Genomic DNA, 20,491 nt, shown 5'->3' on the forward strand with positions numbered 1-20,491 from the left:
CTTTTGTACAGGTACAGGAATTCTGGTTAAGAAGCTTCCAAGCAGAGAATGGTTACTATAAATTTAAAAAAAAATGTGTTTTTTCATGCTTAATTTCACTTTTCAATAACCTACTGGTATACAAGCTGGCCACGTGCAAAAAATAAACTGACAGAACACCAAATAGATCTCACTAGAAGTACAAAACTGTCAACTGTCTGCTGCTTAGGGAACAGAACATATTTCAAATGTAAGTATTAAACCATAACCAGCTCAGCAACTCAAAGCTGCACTGCACATGATAAAAAGAACAGAACCTCCTGGTTTCCTGCACGTACAACCGCAAAGGCATGAAAATGCTTTAGACATCAACTGCCAAAGTATTCCTTGTGACCAAGGCATTCTCAGATACCAGAACAGTCTCAAAGCTATCAGAATACCATCGCTAGTTCTTACTTAGTTAAAACAAAAAAGGTTAGAAAGTTTTCAGAAATCAACATGAAAATAAACATATTAATCATGGTATTTCCTTTTTACAATTTTTAAGAAGGAAATTACTTACCAGATCTGCACCTGCCTGAAGTAAGACATCTGCTACATCAGTATGGCCATTTTCACACGCGTATGTCAGTGCTGTATCACCTGTTGCTGTTGTTGCATGCACATTAGCCCCTATAACAGTATTAACAAGCATGTAAGCTTTGTGGAGTTCATTACAGAAAATATGCAATTCTCTTTATAATCTTTTACAAGATCAGGTAGCACGCTTAGCTTCCTCCTCTCAATTACAACAGCTATGAAATTATTTAATAATTCAGCCATAGGCTAGGGAGTTAAAAAGTAAAGCCCTAGGACCTCAGTTCCAAGGAAATGTACATCAACTCAGCCTACAAAAGCTAAATTAGGTTCCAACCAGTATGTTATTTAAGATTCTTATTTAAGATTCCACAAGCATCTACAACCAACTTAAAGAAACTGCTAACCAGAAGTATAATGAACGTGAGAACAGATTTTTCCTGTAAGGATTCATTAAGTCTATAAAAAAAATAATTAACAGAATTATTCCATACCTGCAGCTAATAAATATTTAACCAACTCCAAATGACCCTCTTGAGCAGCCTCCATCAAAGGTGTTGAACAACCAAGTTCTATATCTGCCCCTGCTTTAATAAGGAAATCAGCAACCTCCAAAAAGCCTCCACAGCAAGCCAGAGTTAGAGCAGTTTCTTGCGTCTCTTCTGTTTGAGCATTGATGTTCGCTCCTTCAAAAAATAACCAATCAACACTAGTTACTGCAAACAGTATCAGCAGACTAAAACATTTCTTAATGCACAATTTGCTTACTATATCTCATCTCTACAACAGCTGAAGTATTCCTTTAAAATCATGATATATCAAATCTCTTTAACTACTTGGGAATCCCTGAGAACTTCAAAGCACTTCTCCACAGCTTTTTTTTTCCTCCACAAAACAATCTGAAGATACATCAAGGACATCTTGCAGAGTGCAAGTTGTTGTATGACACACATCTGTTTGAAAAATGCAAAGCTGTTGTGAAGGCCAATTCAGAATAATCACTTCAGTAAGATAAAAGAACACTTTGCTAAACTGCCAATTTAAGCGAAAGGCGGTGATGGCTTGTTCAGAAGTTGTTCGAGAGAAGAAAATATCCATAGTTTAGTAATAATTTAAAGAAAAAAATATACACAGATGCTTGTTGAATTACACCCCTTGGAAAGCACCCCAATATTACCTTGGCCAAGCAGTAGTGCCACCATCTCTTCATGGCCTTCTCTAGCTGCTTCCATTAGTGGTGTATATCCTTCATCATTTACCTCTTCCAAGTTAGCTCCACGTTCAATCAACAAAGCTGCCAGTTCAACATGCCCTCCACAAGCTGCCAACGTCAATGGAGACTCAAAGGAGTCAGCAGGCATGTTCACCTGAGCTCCACTGTCAAGCAGTAATCTTGCCACTTCCACATGGCCGTCCTAGGAATTCAAACAAAAAAAAAAACAAAGACAAAAACAAAAAAAAAACAAATCCAGAGGTCAAGAAATCAAGACCAAAATAAGCTGCTCTTTTCCAAATCTTAAAGAACTCACCAACCTAAATTCCATCAGAAGTAACAGAAGAGCAACAAGCAAGGAAATCCAAAAATATAACAAAGCTTCCTTTCGAGTTTTCTCAAATATTTGGATAAAGGCTAAAAGTCTACTATTAATCAGGGATTGGAAGAACTTGGTTTTACTGAATATGCCTTTTCAAAATAAACAAACAAATAAATAAAAGCAATATTGTGAGCCACATAAACTTATTATCTGTCAGCTTCACAGAAGACTTAAGTTTAATTGCTTATCAGTTTAGTTGGAGAAAAAACAACAAAAAAGACAAACTGAGACAGAGCTTGATGTTATTTTGAAAGCTTGCCTCATCCACAAGCCAGAATCCTACTACTGAAATATTCAGTATTCATCTTCACTGAAGAATGCAGATGGAACTGAGGACTGTCAAACTTAGATCTAAGGAAGAAAAAATCTTAGGAAAAAAGCTAACAAAGGCATTTATGTTCTTTCAATAAATTTATTACTAACAGTACATGTGCTATAGTAGATAAAGGAGTACTGAAAGAATCCCAATCAAAAATCTTTTTTTTTGACGTGAGAACAAGTTGTAATGTTCTGCCGAAAGAATACGAAGCCTTAACACTGCCAACAGGTCACTCAACGTCCAGGCTACACAATTAGTAAAGAGAATTTTTAGATTCAACATGCATTTACATTATTTGTTATATACAGCATATTTTCATAACCAAAATCAGCCTATGTCAGGAATAGTTTGTCTTCACCTCCATGAGGACTGATAGTGTCTCACAGTATTTACTTTACAAGTTCTCAGCTTTTGGGGAAGGAAACTGCTGAAGTTAAACAATTTTGCTTCCTCACTGTCTTAAGAAGCCATGCACAACGACACTGCTTGTCTCTTGGCTCTTGTAGAACTATTTCACTTTCTGCAGTCTTACAGCACGGTCAGTACTCACTTTCTCCTTCCAAGGGAAAACAAATCAATTTGTCAGAGGATCCCCATAAATCTCAATAGCCACCTCAAATATAACCAGCAGAGATTTCTAGGTACTCTTATGCTGTTAAACTAACAAATACTTAAGAGAGTCTTGTCATGTTTTTAGTATGCCACAGATTGAGGAACCTGTTGAAACAGCTTTTTAGCTGTATGTTTGCACCGGAGTCCTGACAGCAGCCTATGAACAAAAACAACTGAATGGCAGTTTGGTAACAAAGATCAGCATGATCACTGCAGTCCACTGACAACACAGACACACAAACTCTCCAAGCTGGCTTTCTCCATGAGGAAATGGGGATCATTCAAACTTGGACTAACTATGGAGGGAAAATTCTGACAAACAACAGGAGGGTGACATCAGAAAAGCAGCAGCTCTTACCAGCTCATATCAACACAAAGCTCTCTCAAGACTGTTGCTGAACAAGCTAAGTACATCTTGATCTCAGATTAACGAATAAGAGACAGCAAACTGAAGTAATTGCTGTCTGCACCAAGTGACAGCAAGCCACAGCCAGCATCATCCTCATCAAGCTACAAACCACAACCTTAAGAGCTCTTCCTCAGACTAAATATGTAAGTGCATCTGACATTTTCAAACTTCATTGGCCGAATCTTACAATTTTCAGGGAGCACAGTAGGATTTTCTCCCAGAAAAAGATCTAGGACATAAACTAGGACGCACTCACTTTTTGACATGAGATGACAACACTATTTTAGGGAAAAACTCCAAGACTCCATAAAGAATCTTTCCTCAGGGAAATGCTGAGATGCGCCTCAACCATCAGGCTCTGGCAAAACAGCTCACTAATCATTCCCAACTGATTTAGCTAAATCTTAGTGAACAGCAGTATAAGGATACGCTTCAAAGTTTCTTATGTAGGCCAGGCAGCCTTAAAAATTACTACTGGTGATTAATCACGCAAGAAAATTTTATCTGTGTTCCACCAAACCTTGCAATGGGAAGGTGCTGTTTTTGGTTTTTCTGAAATACCTGTAAAAAATACCAACTAATAACTGCTTTTTGATCACATAAGGTTGTATGACCAATCTCCACAAGTACACCAGGCACATTTTAAAGACCAACTGGTGTGTGCAACCAGTACTTAACACTCACTGGAGAATGCTATATTACTTAAGCAAGTGCAAAGTAGACAAACCTGCTTTTTGTTCCCACAAGACAACTCATGCAGCTCAGCAACTCATTTACATTAAACCATTACTGGTGTCCTCAAAAAAAAAAAAAGCTGCTGGACAAAAGTCCTTCTGAATGCCTTGTATGACAAGGTCCATGCAGTCTCACGGCTTGCAATATAAGTGCCGTCACAGGAAATTCTCAAACATGTACTGAACTTCAATGTCACTTCTGCTAGAGGGGGTAGCTTTCTTCAGTTACTGAAAAGCAGTGACTGTTTCTGCTTCCCATATGAGAAACCTTTGCTGTATTTCAGACTGTCACCTTTTTAAAAGCTGCCAAAAAGGGTTGCTCTCTCTCTCTCAAACGTAAGTGAAGGTGCACTGATAACACCAACCACCTCTCAGTCAATTATGAGAACTGTTTTCTGCAGAAATAAAGGAGACCAAGGCTTTTTCTCCCCTGCCATAACTAAACAGTAAGCCTATTAATAATCTTGGGAGTAAGAAAAAACAGAAAACTTGGTAATCTGCACACCCTTCTTTCTAATGACCTCTGGAGAACTATCACTGTTACTTAATGATCACCCCATTTGAAGCCATTACTTTCCTGCAACAGGCATAGCTGTGGGTGAATTTAGAATCCTAAGTGCAATTTCAGGAAAAGGAAAACTAAGTAAATTAGAAAGAAGCATTTGTGGCACTCTTCCAAGGTCAGTCATGACAGTACACAAAGTTTACAATGAGAAAAACACATCAGCAATACAGTTATTCAGCTTACTAGTAGCTTATACAAACACTGACTACTGATACAGCATTTTTTTCCTCCACCACAAAAGCTTGAAATCATCTTAAACTGGGCATCAGTTATGCCATTTCAGCATTGAAATGTACACATGCATAACCTCTTACAGTGATAGTTTCACAAGTCTGTGCACTGCACCACAAGAAATTAGCTAAAGTCATATTTTGTCTCAAGATTTTCAAAGTTTTATGAAAAAAACCAAATGTAAAATGGAGCAGAAAATAGACAGCTTCAGATTAACAGACAAGCACCACAGATATTAACTGAGGTTTTTAAGTTTCCCCTTCTGTTTACTAGCTGCTCCCCAAAAAGCCTCTGATCCTGTTTTCCAGGAGCAAGTGGCTAGGTGAACCAAACCAAATCAAGTCACACACCTAAACTTAACTACCAGTATGGAAAGACAAGAACTTCGCTTGCAGACTTCTTAAACATGGTACAGTTATGTTAAATGCTTCCAAAAAGCCAGGTTACAAGATGATTTTCTTATGTTTAGTGCATATTATAAAAACACTGAAAGTCAGTGCAAAATCTGCTTTATGTTATTTCATTTGGACATTGCTATAGAAAGGCTTAGCACATAATAAACTCAAAGTTGCTCTCCCAGAAGCTGACAGAATTAAATAAAAGGTTTTGTTTAAAAAAGTAACTAGTATTTACATGAGGCCACCTCTGAATTAATGAATTTTTCTAAACTGAAGGTTCACGAAACTCTCTTATCAAACCATACTTCCACAATTACCAGAGGGACAAAAAGCCAAAAGTAAACGATGTAACAACGGAAGATGTAGTTTATATGAAGCTGCACTAAGACAATGAGCACAGCACAGCCTTACTTGTTGACTTCTGTTACTTCCGAAAAAATTAGACTGCAGTTGCATATAACATAAACTTCACTATTCAAAAGAGGAGTTCACAGCCATCTCCCACTGTCTCAGAATTTAACTACTTTGTTAGCTATCAAAACAAGAAATTTCATTTTACTATCTTAGTAAGATCATATTTCAACCAGTTATCCCAACTTCATCATCTGCAGAAGGATCATTACATCCACAGAACCAAAACACAAAGTTAGGTTCTGTGCCTAAGAGGCCAAAAAGAATCACTTTGTTCACCTCCCGGAAGTAGAAAAAATAATAGGTACATCTCACCAACAAAAGCGTGTGTTCTCTTACCATGCAAGCCTCCATGAGAGCAGTGTGCATTTCATCTGTCTTGTGTTCCTGGTCTGCACCAGCTTCCAACAAGAATCTCACCATTTCTAGATGGCCTGTACAGAGAAAACACTTAACAGATAGAAACCACTTTCAGCAAGTACATTTCGCAACTGCCTTAAAAATGTACTAGCATAATATAAGTAAGGCAATAAAAGACCATGTTACAACAACATAAGTATACCATGTTCATATCTATACATTCAAATCCATGTAAACCTAGTAACAAATTTTATAAATATCTGATTCACTTAGTGGTTAAAGTGATGCATGTACCACATACACTCCTTGAGGTGAAGGAGCTGAGCAAGCATCAGATTGACAAGGGTAATTCGTTATGTCTGAAGATCTTCCAATTTCTTCAAGCAAAAACACCATGGGCTTTTTGTTTGGCTTGGAGGGATTTTTCTTCCTCTTCCCACTCAATACTAAGAATTCAGGGTTACTGTGCTCATAAACTGCATTGTGAACAGTCCCTGAGGTCACAGCAAGCCATAGGGAATAAAATATACAAGACAGGTGGACCTTCACACATAGCATTTGTAGAATCTAATTATTGCTACCTTAAGGAATCTTAACATAGTTTGCAAGTATTTACTGTCTACCACTCCATTAATTCACAACTATCGCTCTCCAAGTTCTGTAGGTATGTCAAGTCCAGTCAACTGTGCTACAGTCATGACTTACTCAAGAAGCAAGCATATAAAATTAAGTCAGAAAAAAAATAACCAGTGCTTTATGACTGAGCATGAACACAGGATACTGCCCAATATGAGGCTATGCTGACTTCTCCCCCTGCCCCCTTTACTTGAGAGTAGCTTGCGACCTCCGTGGTTCTAAGCATTACATGTCATCCTACTACGAGAAGCAAGCAACATGAGAAAATTAGGATCATATCTTCACTTCCTAAAGATTACATTTAGTGCAACATAGAAATTCAGTGGATACAGATAAGAAAAATGGATGAGAAGAACATAAAACCTTGAATATCTTTACTTCTCTCTTCGATATAAGGCTGATTAAACAGACTTCATTTTTTTTTATTTTTTAAAAACTTTACTCTCAATGATCAGCTCAAGATTCAGAGCCCAGGCACACTTTTTCAGGGAGCAGCTGGTTTAGACCTCTACTCCCCTCTTTCAAATAAAGCCCTCGTTCTGATAATCACCACAGAAGAAAATTACCATGGCTTACGAAGGTGCTCAGTAGCAACACACAAGGATTTTATCAAAGTAGAAGAAAACAAATGTAAATGAACAATTACAATAATCTTCCATGGAGATGTCACAGCAAGTACCTCTAGGATTTCAAGAGCCATTAGAATAGCTTTAATAAAATGCATCTTAAGCGACTATCCCAGCAACTACTCTGGCTACTTGAAAACATTTGGTCTTGAAGCATTTTCAGCTCTTCCAAGGTGATGCAAGACAGCTACCTAATACTCCAAGGGAGGCAAGAAAGTCCCAGCGGCTAAGTACTGACAGATAAAAAGCAAAGTCCTACATACTGCATATTTTAAGTGCAAAGTCCTTTAAACTATTTGGTATTTCTATACATAAGCAGAGGCATCTTGCAAAATAATAGTTGCATTACAGGATTCCCATTCTGTGATGAAGTGTATATCTCCTCCTGCTTCAGAACTCATTTAATTGAGAAGAAAAATGTAATTATCTAAGGACTCAGAAAAAGCTTAGTGTTTATTCTACATACCGACCGCCATCTTACTTATGGTACATACATGCTGTACAGCATCCAGGCCAATATAAAAACATACGAAAGGGTATATTTGTAGCCTTAAAATAAACTTCACGACATACAGCAAAGCAGAGTAAATACACATTATACACTTTTTAAGACTTTCCACACCTAAGTGAAGGCCTTGGTACTGTACCTTTGTAACAAGCCAGAGTAAGCGCGCTCTCCTTAAACTCATTGGAATGTGTATTTATGCCAGCTCCATTTTCCAACAGCACTCTGGCCACTTCCACATGACCAGCACTTCCTGCTTCCATTAGAGGAGTGTGACCATTTTCATTATGGTCCTCAATACTAGCGCCCGATTCCAGCAGTACTTTCACAACATCAACATAACCTCCAGCACAGGCATATGTAAGAGCTGTATTGCCTACAACCAGAGAAGAAAGATTTTACAAGACAGAACGATAAGTGTGACAATTTCTACATTGAGAACCTTATGTTCCATTCATTTGATCACATTTACTGGGCTAACTACCCAGTAAATGTGTCTTTTTTTTTTTTTTAAGGTTTCAAACCAAGAAACTGTTGAAAAGGATGAAAGGAAAACAAGCAATGACACAAAGTAACTCAGCGTTGATAAACTGAAGATCCAAATGTGTCCAATGACTGAAAAGTTTCTCCCCATTTCTCACTCATGGTGAATCTCAACTTGCATGACAAAACCCATCACCTTTCTTGTTAAACCAGCAGGGACATACTAGGATGGCCAAAAGAAAAGCTCAAAGAAAGAAGCAACATGAACTACTGCTTCTAAACCAGACCTTGAACACTTGTGAAGGGCTAGTTCCCAAGGTCCACAGGCTTCACAAAAGGATGAAAAGAATCCCCATGAAAAAAATCCCACAAAAATTCATCTCAACAGAAGAGTCATCAAATCCACCTTTATGAAAAGCATCTCAAAAAAAAAAAAAAAAAAAAAAAAAAAAAAAAAAAAAAGAAAGAAAGAAGCCAAAGCAGTATTACTATTCGGAACTGCTTAAAAAAAATAAAATAAAATAAAATAAAAAAAAGAAAAAGAAAAAAGAAAAATCCACACATCTGCCTTCTCACACCCTATTTTCCTCATTATTTAGGGTTCATCATCAGTTTATCTATGACAGAACAGAATCTCTCTGCTTCAAGGCTGCACAATAAAGATTTCCAAAAGAAGACTGGCTACTAAAACACAAACTGCTGACAAGAAGGAACAAAAAAAGACCATCTCCTCATGTTTACTGTATTCTAATATATACTGTTATACTAATACATACTATATATTACGCTAATATACTGTTAACTAAACCTTCCAAATAATTGAGCACAAACTTCCAAACTGTGCATAAAATATTGTGCCAAAACAATTCACAAATCCCACATACCTAAAAGTCACTAACTTAATCCACTTACCTATATCCAAAACCAATTTACCTTTTAAAGCTACATAAAAAGGATATTTAAAGTAAGTTGTAAAACCTTAAGGAAGAATTCTGCTTAGAACAGCTGGCTCTCAACTGAATGTATCTTGCAATTTTTCCACATAAAGTTCAAGTACGAAGCAAATCTCAGCTTTCCAGTTGTTTTCAACAAGGTCCAACACTTATTTACCTGTTGATGACTGTGCGTTCACATCAGCACCATGAGCTAGCAGCAACTTGACAATTTTGACATGCCCGCCATTAGCAGCAGCCATTAAAGGTGTTATGTCTCCTTTAATACCTCGGTCCTCTACATTAGCATGCATTGCCAGAAGAACCTGTTAACAGAAGGATGATCAACAGCCTTGGGAAGTGACAAAGCTGAGTGTCAAGATGGTTAAAATGCTATACAACCCCCACACCTCCACAGTTTTGTGCTAGGAACTTTGAAAAACAAGCACAAAATGCATCAGCGACATGCAGATGTGTGCAAGTCTTTATCCTCAGTTTACTGGTGTTTTCCACCATCTTAACACTACCTTCAAATACATAAGAAAAAAAGCATTAATTTAACATGTATTTTATCACAAGACGCATAAAATAGTTAAAAAAAACTAACCTGTGCAAGCTCATAATATCCCGCTGAGCAGGCTAAACAAAGGAGGCTTTCCCCTTCTTCTGTGTGCTCGTTCACACTTCGTCCTTCAATTAGCAACTTCCGCACAGCATTTACATCTCCTTCTGAACAAGCCTCTGCCAAGCTGCGGCTAGTAAGATAGAAAGCATTGAGAAGTGAAAACAGATCACACTCGAACCACTTGCTCTACATGCAGAATAAGTAGTCCAACACATCACAAGGATGTGATAAACCAAGAAGAAAGCATAATCTAAAAAGAGTCTAAAAAACCTGTTAATTAAAGGCGGCATTAATCATGACTTATTTTCCAATCCAAGTTTATAACTGAAAAATCTTCAGCACAGAATGACCACTTTCCTTACCAAGTTCTACAACATGTACAGGAGAAGCAGAGAACATGGTCAAAGAGGACATGATCATGGGCCTGATTCACCCTCAACACATGCTCTCAACGTGACGTTATGTCAGAGTATGAAGCCTTTTTTGTAATCACTTTTCCCTTTGAAAGGCTACTCTCCTACAGTACTTGAAACAAATCACTGCTCATTTATATTACTAATCAGTATGTAGCATCCAGTCTCCCTATTTTCCTGTTTCGTAGCACCAGTTTGAAAGGGTTTTGTTTTACACATTTTCTGAAGAAAAGCTCAAAGGAGACATGATTTGAACTAAAGTTCAATAAAATAATACCCAACTTGGTATTATTTTTTCAGTATTCCATTCCTAACCTGCAAGCACATGGTCACATCTTTTATCCCCAAGTGCTTGAAGATAGTGAGATCACCAGCCTTATCACACTTCTTTCCAGCACTGTAACTATTAAACTAAAACAAATCACCATTAAGGAAATGGCTCCTCTTCTGTCATATCACACAGGACAGAACGTATGGAATTTGCTAACATTTCAATGGTTTGGTTGTGGCCCTAACTCTACCCAGCAGGAAACGGTTATGTTCTCGTGGTTGGGTAAACCCTAGTAGAACTTCTGGTGCTCACATCACTTTATGACTTCTTAGCTTCTATCACTAATCCTGTTTCAGTCAAAAAAGGGTTCATCAAACCATATTCCCAATTACAGTGAAACTGCATCCTGGATAGAATGTATTTATTCTTATAAAGCAGAAACTTTTACAACAGAAATTCAAGCCTGACAAATTTTCTCTATTTTCCAAATAACTGTATGAGTAATAACAAATTCAAGTCTTTTTAATTTGGATGACTGCATTTCACACACCATCCCTCCACCTCCTGTCCATATAGCAATTCCTATCAAAAGAAAATTAACCATAAAGAGAACGGAAATCTAAGGTATTTTAATGAAAACTTCTGCAAGCCTCACTATTCAACAGTAACAATTCTTAACACACACAAGATGTGAAATGGTGCTAGCAAGGATCAAATTATAACTGCTTCTCATAACCAGGACTCCTACATCATCTGTGCCACCAGACCAGATTTTTATATATATTTCTGAAATATGTACTGCTCAACATATTTTCCATGTTTTCTTCTACTTCCCATTTCCTCTGTCTCATTAACAGCTTTGGTAATGGTGCTGTTAGCACCCAAAAATTAGATGAGGGCAGAAAGGGGCACGCAAAGAAGAGCATCAGACGAAACAGTAAATTATTCTGCTCTTTAAATGTCCTGGTCAGCGTACTATATTTCTTTTGAGTCACTTGGTATACAAAGATTAAACTGCCAACGAGAAAAGCAGAATTCATTAATTCCTACTAACAGTCCGCTTCTTTTATACTGAAACAGAAATAAAGCCTAGAAGAGAGCCATCTTTTACTCCTCCTTCCGACATCCAGAATCCACTGAAAGTCACAGAGCCTCCAAAAAAAGCAGAGAGGCTTGGCTACAGCTATGTTCAAGGTCCTACACAGATGACTACTTGGCACAAGCTCCACTTGGAGTTCTACCACTTTGCAGCCAGAAACACACAAGGAAAAGCCCTACTTTTAAGTAGCACACAACTAGAAATGCAACAGGATAAAGCATGGCTTACTTGTCCGTCTGCCCTGCATTTGCTGTGCTTTCTGCTCTCATCCGGGTAAGTGCAGCAGCAGCTTCATCCAACGCGCAACTGACCGAAGAAGTCAGTCTGCGAAGCACCTCAGGATCTGCGAACGCTTTACCATCAGCAGTCGATAGTTTACCTATTCCTTCCATGATGCCAATTTGCAACAAGTTGGTACACGTGCCAGGAAAGGAGAAAACAAAAAAACGTTTCAACTGAGACTCCTTGACAGAAGCATTCCAAACATAATGATCTACAGTTTCCAAACCAGAAGGGATTTGCTGTTCACGGCATTAATTTATAAGCTGCACTCGGATGTGATGCACATGAATGAAACCCTCTAACCACCTAAAACATTGTTTTTTCAACTAGTTGCAACAAGTCACCATATGCTACTAGTAATGTTTTTCATCCATCCATATCACAGAATGAAGCCTCACTGAACAGCGCAGTTTTTGAGACAAGGCTGCAAGTCTAAAGCCAGGTGTTAATTTTTTTCTGAGGCTTTTATAAATCCAAATTTGGAAGAATCCTATTAGAAGCACAATCTTCACATGAAGTTAATTTTCAAAAATTCAGAACATTTTAACAAGTTCCTTAGTCTTCCCTGACCTGCACAACACTGCTTTGCATTCTGCACCTGTATCACCCTCATATGGATTAGACTTATGCAAGCAGTTCCAGTTTGGGCTCGTGTTAGTGTGCTGGGATTAAACCTGTATGGGACACGAGTACTTACCTGCAGCTTCAAGTAAAGCTTCTAATCTTGCCTGGGTTTCTGGATCTACTGTTCTCAAGTCAGCACCATCAGCAGTACTTGACAAAAGCAATTTGGAAGCTGTTTCCAACATAGGGTTTTCAAGATCATCTTGATCCAGGATAAATGATTCCACCTGAAAAATAACAGGTCTGATTTGAGAAGAATGTAACTGACCAACTTCCAATTGGTACACCAAAAAAATACAACTGTAATGCAGTGTTGTTTTTCTGTTTGTTTATTTGCTTGTTTTCTGTTTTTTTCTTCTTTTTAAGTACTTTATTAGCCACATCACCTTCAGCTAGCTCTAAATGGCATTATTTCTCCATTGGAAACAATGAGGTTTTTGAAAATAATATATACAGAACAGTCCTCTAAAAGATCCATAAACACATTATGAAGTCTATGAACTAATAACTGCACCATTTATTAGATTATCAAGATCGCACTGAAACACCATTCCTCTCTAAAGCTCAACAGACTCAGAAATCCACTTCTTCCACAATCAAAAGATCTACCTAGAGATAAGACTGTCTGGCAAATAAACCACACACTGACCACCATTAAAGACTCCAAACATCTTACAGTAAAAGCAACTACTATCTATAACACAGCAGTAACATATTTCCACATGAAGTACAGTTTATCAAGATAAAGCACAAATTATTTTATTCTTAAGAAAGGTTTACGTTTGTCCCTTAAGTTTAAAAGCAGTCTCATGAGCATCACAAGTTTAGTTTCCTGCCGATAAATGCCCAAGAACCTAAGGGCAGACAAACCAGAAGAACAACCAATTCATTTCAGGGCTCCTGAAAGGTCTCCTCCTCTTCCCATCTATTCCTTCATACAAGCAAAGAGCTTACAAAGCAGCTTTTCCTCCTGAAACTTGCCTTCACTTCCCTGGCACATTCAAAACTTCATTGGAATGCTACTAGCATTTAACTTGAACCCAGATACCTTGATTGTTTAGGAAGCTAAGCTGACTTTCAAAAATTACTTTATCACCTAACAGATAGCATTAATAAATATTCAAACACACTGCAAGATTCCAACTTGAAAACTGAAGGCAACCTCTAGTTTCCCCCACAGCCCTACGGCAGCCTTGCCAGGCTCCCCTCCCCCCCGGGTCACTACCAGCTCCACTCTACACATCCACTTGACCATTTTTAGACCAGTTAATCTGAGGACTTGCTATTTGCCTTTTTCCAAAAGATTAAGCCCGTTGCAGCAAGAAAAAGGAGCTACTCCACTGCAAGAGACAGATTTCACTGCTGGAAATGCAAATTACCGAGCAGTTGAAAGGATTCTTGGCTCTCCCAACTTGAGAAATGAAAACCAAAACCAACCCTACATCAATTAACAGATAAACCTCACCCAAGCAATGTGTTTAGCTGGTCACAGTTCTTCCTAACATGATAAAAGTACTTGCTAAGCAATAAGTTAAAATACAAAAACATTCTCCTGAAACTCGCATCTCTTCCCAACACTGGGTTTTCTGTGCAGTTTGTTTCCAAGGGAAAAAATCTTCCCATTTTCTTACTAACAACGTGAGCACTGTGCGATAAAAGCCAAGTATCCTCAACTACAGCACACTAGAAAAAAAGTGAGACAAAGCAATCCACCTACAAGGAACACAGTACCAATAAAAGCACAAGTCGTCTTATAAAACCTTTTGGATAAGATTCATATTATTCACTCTCACTTAAACACTGTTTCAGAGCAATGCCTCAAGAAATGAACCATATTATCTACTTATTTTAGACTATTTCAGGACATCCAACATAGCTGGATTTCCTTTTCATTCCTACGAGTGCAGAATTTTCCACCAGGCCTGCAGTTATACCTATCTCTGTAAATGCCCTTGCCCTTTATCTTAAAGAGTTTCATTGGCTCTACAGTTCTGCTCCTCAGCCTGTTCAACATGACACCATGTCCAGTGCACGATGACAGCAGTAGAAGTTTTTCTAACAGCGGTGACTGAATCTGCACTGTGGTAGGTGAAAATTCTGGTTTCATTTTTTCAGAAAATACCGCCTTCTCTGCAGACGCAAGAAACTCAAGAAAGCATTTCCATCCACTGGTCCAAGTAAACAGACACTTCCTTTAACAGTCTCCAGATGTGTATTATTTCCCTTAGCTAAAAATGTGTAGAAGAGTACACACGCGCTCCACCTCACATATCAGAACAATCGGTCTGGGTTCTCAGTCAGAATTTCTCTGACCAAACAATACTCTGACATAATCTGATTATTCAGACAGCTCCCAACACAAAGCCTTTTACAAGACTTCTTCTCCCTCACCCTGCAATAAAACCTCATGTTCTGCACTTGTTTATCTTTGCTCGCCCCATAATCATTTCTATGGGAGTTGATTCTAATACCAATCAAAAGAGATGCTGGGGGGGAGGCAGTAGAAACTACAAAGTTTAGATGGCTCCCCAGCTAAACAGACTAGTTTTGATGAATTAATACAAGAGGAAACTTTAAAAGGGCCCAGAGAATTGCAGTTCTTTGGTGTATTAATCCAAACCTCAAAGAAGTCCCATGCTTTGAGTACTACAGCATATGTTCCAACTATTACTTTCCTAAGCAAAAAACAGTCCTTCCATGTATCGCAAGTACTGAGACACTAAACTCATCTGTGACTTTCAAGGATGTGCTTTTATCACTCTTCCTAGAGGTGACAAAGCTTTACAATATCAAAGCTGGGTGCTGCCCACACACTCCCAAGCTTCCTCCACAAGCCCTCATCTCTGCATACAGATGTGTACATCTGTTTTCCAAAACGCAGACTCAAAATCCTATCTATTCTCTCATCCTCTCAGTTTGGAATGACCGTTAGCTCCTCTTGTTTTCCTTGTTAAGTAGGAAAGTCAGCAAAGGTTTTCTTTTTTACCAGTCTAGAATCAAGAAGTGTAAATTTCTACAAGAAGTGTGTTTTGTGAGCAGGGCAACAGCTCTGCTTCAATAAAAAACTGCACTTTTAGTACTGCTCTACCATCTGACACACGGACTTAAGAGATACCTCAACTAAACAAAAGCTGACCCACAGGACTCCTGTGCACATATGCTGAAGAAAGCTGTGAAATATTTCAGCAATTCCATATTTTGACTGCAGAAATGCTGAACATGGATTTCACTGTGCAATGCCAGTTCCCCCACACACATCGTTCAGTTCTTCACCATCTCACCTGAGCAAATCATACCTATGTAGAACTGCCAACAGCACAGAGCCAGACACGGATACACACTGTTGATATGCCACCTTGTTTCCCTTACATGAGTCTGGAGTCAAGACGTGCTTCTATATGGCCTCAAACAGCTCCAAATTAAGTGCCAAACCTCATCCTGCAGTTTTCCTACAAGCGGGTTTTTTGACACAAAAAAATGAACAGGACTCTGGACTTCAAATAACATCTTCTTAATTTCATGTCAAGCCAGGCAGAAAGGAGAATGGAATATAGTTTCATCTACTTCACTCACTGCCCACGCAGCTGAGATAGAAATCTAGTACTTAACAACACACCAAGACTTCAAAACCTGCCATCAACTAAAATATCAAGTTCATGGTCTTACTTTACTACCTAAGTCAATGCATTACATACAAACTAAAATCATAAGCCTGAAGTGACAGCAACTTCAAACTTACTTCCAGTAGTCTGCCACATGTGGGTTACTTGGTATGAAAACTCTTCACATAAATAAAAACAGAGAAACCAGTATCACATATGCAAGTACACTGCTCCTGAAATCTGATGAGACCGTACAACTTCAGTGCCAGGAAATTCTGATTTTGCTCGATGCAGTGCATTGAAAGACCCACAAGACCAGAGATCAGCCTTTTTGCTGTGTTACTGGCTTTGATACATATAAAGCATCTCTTGCATGTCCTTCTTTTTATGCACCTCTAACACTTGCTATGTTCTAACTGCCCACTCATAAGCCATTACACCTCTAAGGTGCAGTAGTGCTCTATGGAGAGCCAAACTATCAACAGTAGAGATCAACAGAGATACCTGAAATTTTGTTTATGAACCATGGTAGAAAAATGCTCAACAACCACCACCTAATTATAGTCCTTAGTGCTGAATATCAAAATACTATTATCTATCCACCTAATCACTGCATGGCTGTCATGAATAGCTCTGTTCATTACATTTCTGGCATTTATCTTTTTTTTTTTTTAATTCTTTTTTTTTAAGATTTCCCCCTCAATTGCAGCTGTCTCATAAGGACAACAAAGGAATTTTAAGAAAAAAAAACCTTCTAACCAGTCATTTTCTCAGCCCTACGCTGCATTACACCTCTCCTATGAGATTTTACGTGCCCAAGAAGTGCATTTTGCAGACTCCATTCCACTGCCCTTCTCTCTGCAGGACGCCCTGTGAGTACTCTGTATTTACTGCTTTCCAGCATTTTGAAAGAAATTCACACAGAACAAGCATTTTAAACCCTGCTCTCCGTGTAAATTACATTAACCAACATCACACTACTGCAACATGCACTATCCAAAAGCTGATGCAGAGACAGAAGGCAGAGCAAACAGCTGCTTCAGTCTGTGTGCATTTAGGTGCACACAGTCACCAACCCAGTCAAAACACTAAAAAGCACGAAGCCATGCCTAGGCCACACATCAGCAACATTGTCTTGGAAGAAACACACATTCCTAGATGGTTTTTTTAGACAACACTTACAGTATGAAACCACATAATGCAATATTCCTCTGTCTTATACACAGACATGCTCAAAATAGTAGTAAACATTTTATACAAAAAAAAAATGTTTTAAGGAGAAGAGTGAAATCCAGTTTCACTGTCTAGCAGTCAGGGTGCTAGCAACAGACTTGGAAAGCTGTGAACAAGCAAGCTGCAGTCATTAACATAATAGGATGAAATGTTTTTAAGCTTCAGTATTCAAGCTTCATAAATAACATCATCTGAAACCTGTTCTGGACGAACCAAACTCGCCCAGACAAGTATTTCAAGAGGCCTCAAAACACCTTGTCTGACAAAATATTCTCTTTGCAGGCATTTTACATCTCTTGGGGGTGGAAGGTGGCCCCCATTTTCTAAAGCCTTACAATTTAAAAGCCAACTTACTTTGCAACTGCTGACAGATCACTCCTACGCTTTTTTTGTCTCCTATTAGGCATGAATTCCTGATCTGGTATTTGCTAAATTTTTACCTTGGCAGTTGAGCCTCTGGTGTTTGACATGCAGAGGTGGACAGTGGCTCCTCAGAGAACAAGGACTATGAAGCCTCTCTGAAGAACGCAGCACATAAAGAACAGCCAGCTGCTACTGCCATGTCACAGACCTCAGCACCTGAAACTGATCTGAACTGGGAGCTTATTTTTATTATTTCTTAGTTAGTTACTGAAGGACTAACTGCCAGTTTACAAGAAATCAATTTCAAAAAGTTGATTTTTCACAGCTCTAAAATTTTTGGAGGGCAATGTGAAGCTTTTAGAGGTAACATGAAATTTAACACAGATTTTCAGGTCCACTAGGTATTGCAAAGCCACCTTCAGACTGAAACTGCAATCATTACCAGCTCTGTAAAATTTTGTCCCACTTTGAGAAGCTAGCAGCGGGGAGATTTCAGATTCTTTACACTCTTAGCTGAAGTGATGCTCCTTCAATGAATGCTTTTAGCCCCGATTCACATGAGGAATGCCCAGCAAAAACGCACAGCCTGACCCACAGCTGCACCAGTTTCTTCCTGCACTCTAGCAACACAGATCCAAGTTAATCTCAGCTTTCGCTATAGAACAGTTCCAGCTCTCACACCTCTAACAGCAGCAAGCTAATTACTTCTACCCCTGTCCTTCACCTTGCTAAGACCACAGACTTTTTTTTTTTTTTTTTGCAGTCACTGACATCTACTCATTCAGTGCTGGACCTACAGCACCTACCTCCTGCAAGCCCAATGAGCAGGGCCGGCCAGGCAGGAAGTGGGCACACACAGCTAGTGTGAAAACAAATGGCTTTTTTCTCAAGATGACAAGCTTACACAATTCTGCAGTCTGGGATCAGGAGCCCTGCTAGGATCTTCACGTGCCCATGCTTTTTATCAAAAACGGCTCCTTAGTATTTTTAGCTGTTCAACAGTTCCACTGAGCATCTGTTTATCACTTCCCACAGCCTTGGGGATTACTGTCAAATCATTCGAAGTTACTGCACAGGAAAAAATAAACATATCCACACACATACACACAAGTTCTTAGTACAACTTTAACAAGTATCTCTTTAAAATTAGAAATACTTTGTACCACTCACTTATGATCTACAACTCTATTTTATGTAGGCTAGCTACTGTAACACTATCACCTTGCAACCGACCTGAGTAAAAAGAATTAACACTTCAAATGCAACCAATTTTTATTAATAATTAGTGAAGTTTTATTTGCACATTACTTCTAGGTATTTTCGACGTGTTTTGCATCTTATGCATTCAATAGTCAAAGGATTCATAAGGGAAAAGGGTGAATGAAAATAATGCAGTGATATACAACTGAAACCTGGCAAAACACAGCCAACTATTTGCAGCATTAATTTCTTACTTAGGCATCCAAAATCTACCACATAAACAAACAATCCAAGAGCTCTGCTGTTATGATTCAGAATTTCATCCTGTTTTTAATTTTAATGGGCTATCCAAGCCTTTACATCCAGCTTTCAATTAAGCATGTGAAGAAATACCTTGGAGGTTAATAACCAGAAACTCATTATTCCAAACGTATTCCATGGTACCCACACGCTGTCCATGCAGTGCGTTTTTTTTTTTGCATGTCTTAGTTGCAAGTCACCTAACTGAAAGCTTAGAAATGTTCTTCACACACTCATGTGGCTCATAGCAAAGCAGCAAATGCACACCTCCTACCCCTTACTCTGCTGTCTTTCAGCCCTCAGTACATGGCTTACAATTTCAGCACATATTAACCCAGCCCAATTGAAAGACAGCTTACTGAAAAAAAGCTACAGTGGTCTGAAAATGTAAGGCAAAGCAATCTAATTATGCATACCTCAAAATGAAAACATGGCCATGAATTCTGACTTGATCTAACTAAATATAAAGGCAAAAAAAAATTGCATCATTTTACCTTTTTCAGGTAAAGCTGTATGTTTTCAGATGTGATTACTGCTCAGGTCTGAAGCCATGTGAAAATAAAATACTTGTATGCCAATTAATACTGGTCAGACTAAATGTGCTCCAATTAAAACTAGAGAACACGTGTCTGATAGTGCTTGTCATTTTTGTGGAGTCGAAACAAATCACCATCACTTAACTTGGATGACACAGTTCTGAGGTGAAAGTGATAATCTACTGGATATTTACAAGAGATACCATCTTTTCTTAGATAAAAAACAAAGTGCTGGTTACTAAAATGGAAAGTATACACTGAGAGCAAGCGAACGAGACTATCTGTACCACTTGATTCCCATCTCTAGGCTTCTGTGTTTTTTTTTCACATCTATTTTGAACCAGAAGCATGTCATTATACGATCCTTCCTTAACCAACCCCACTAGTGCAGCAGCACTGCCAGCATACACTAAGCCTTAGAACAGTGCTTCTTTCCTCTGAAATGAGGATTGCTTCCCTTTATCTGGGATGGATGGTGAAATCAGCTGTCTTTCTAAGGTGCTGTGACCCTCCTGAAATCAAAACACCACATTCAGCAGAAATCTGAAGTCTAGCAGCTGGAACATCTCTAC

The 20,491-nt window shown here is 38.5% G+C and overlaps 1 protein-coding gene across 1 annotated transcript in view; it reads right to left on the reverse strand.

The window, feature by feature from the left end:
• Nucleotides 1-20,491, reverse strand: part of ANKRD17 (ankyrin repeat domain 17) — a 79,804-nt gene that overhangs the window by 31,476 nt on the left and 27,837 nt on the right. Inside the window, exons 2-10 of the mRNA XM_065736785.1 lie at nucleotides 12,759-12,912; nucleotides 12,008-12,164; nucleotides 9,979-10,126; nucleotides 9,550-9,697; nucleotides 8,099-8,332; nucleotides 6,169-6,263; nucleotides 1,733-1,970; nucleotides 1,050-1,241; nucleotides 542-651 (exon numbers count right to left, since the gene is read on the reverse strand). Coding sequence (XP_065592857.1) covers nucleotides 542-651; nucleotides 1,050-1,241; nucleotides 1,733-1,970; nucleotides 6,169-6,263; nucleotides 8,099-8,332; nucleotides 9,550-9,697; nucleotides 9,979-10,126; nucleotides 12,008-12,164; nucleotides 12,759-12,912 — 1,476 coding nt within the window. The remainder of the gene's footprint in view (nucleotides 1-541; nucleotides 652-1,049; nucleotides 1,242-1,732; nucleotides 1,971-6,168; nucleotides 6,264-8,098; nucleotides 8,333-9,549; nucleotides 9,698-9,978; nucleotides 10,127-12,007; nucleotides 12,165-12,758; nucleotides 12,913-20,491) is intronic.

The sequence above is a fragment of the Cyrtonyx montezumae genome, unplaced genomic scaffold, assembly GCF_038088225.1.
Source record: "Cyrtonyx montezumae isolate F1298 unplaced genomic scaffold, pur_monq_1.0 scaffold_2, whole genome shotgun sequence".
Lineage (NCBI taxonomy): Eukaryota > Metazoa > Chordata > Aves > Galliformes > Odontophoridae > Cyrtonyx > Cyrtonyx montezumae.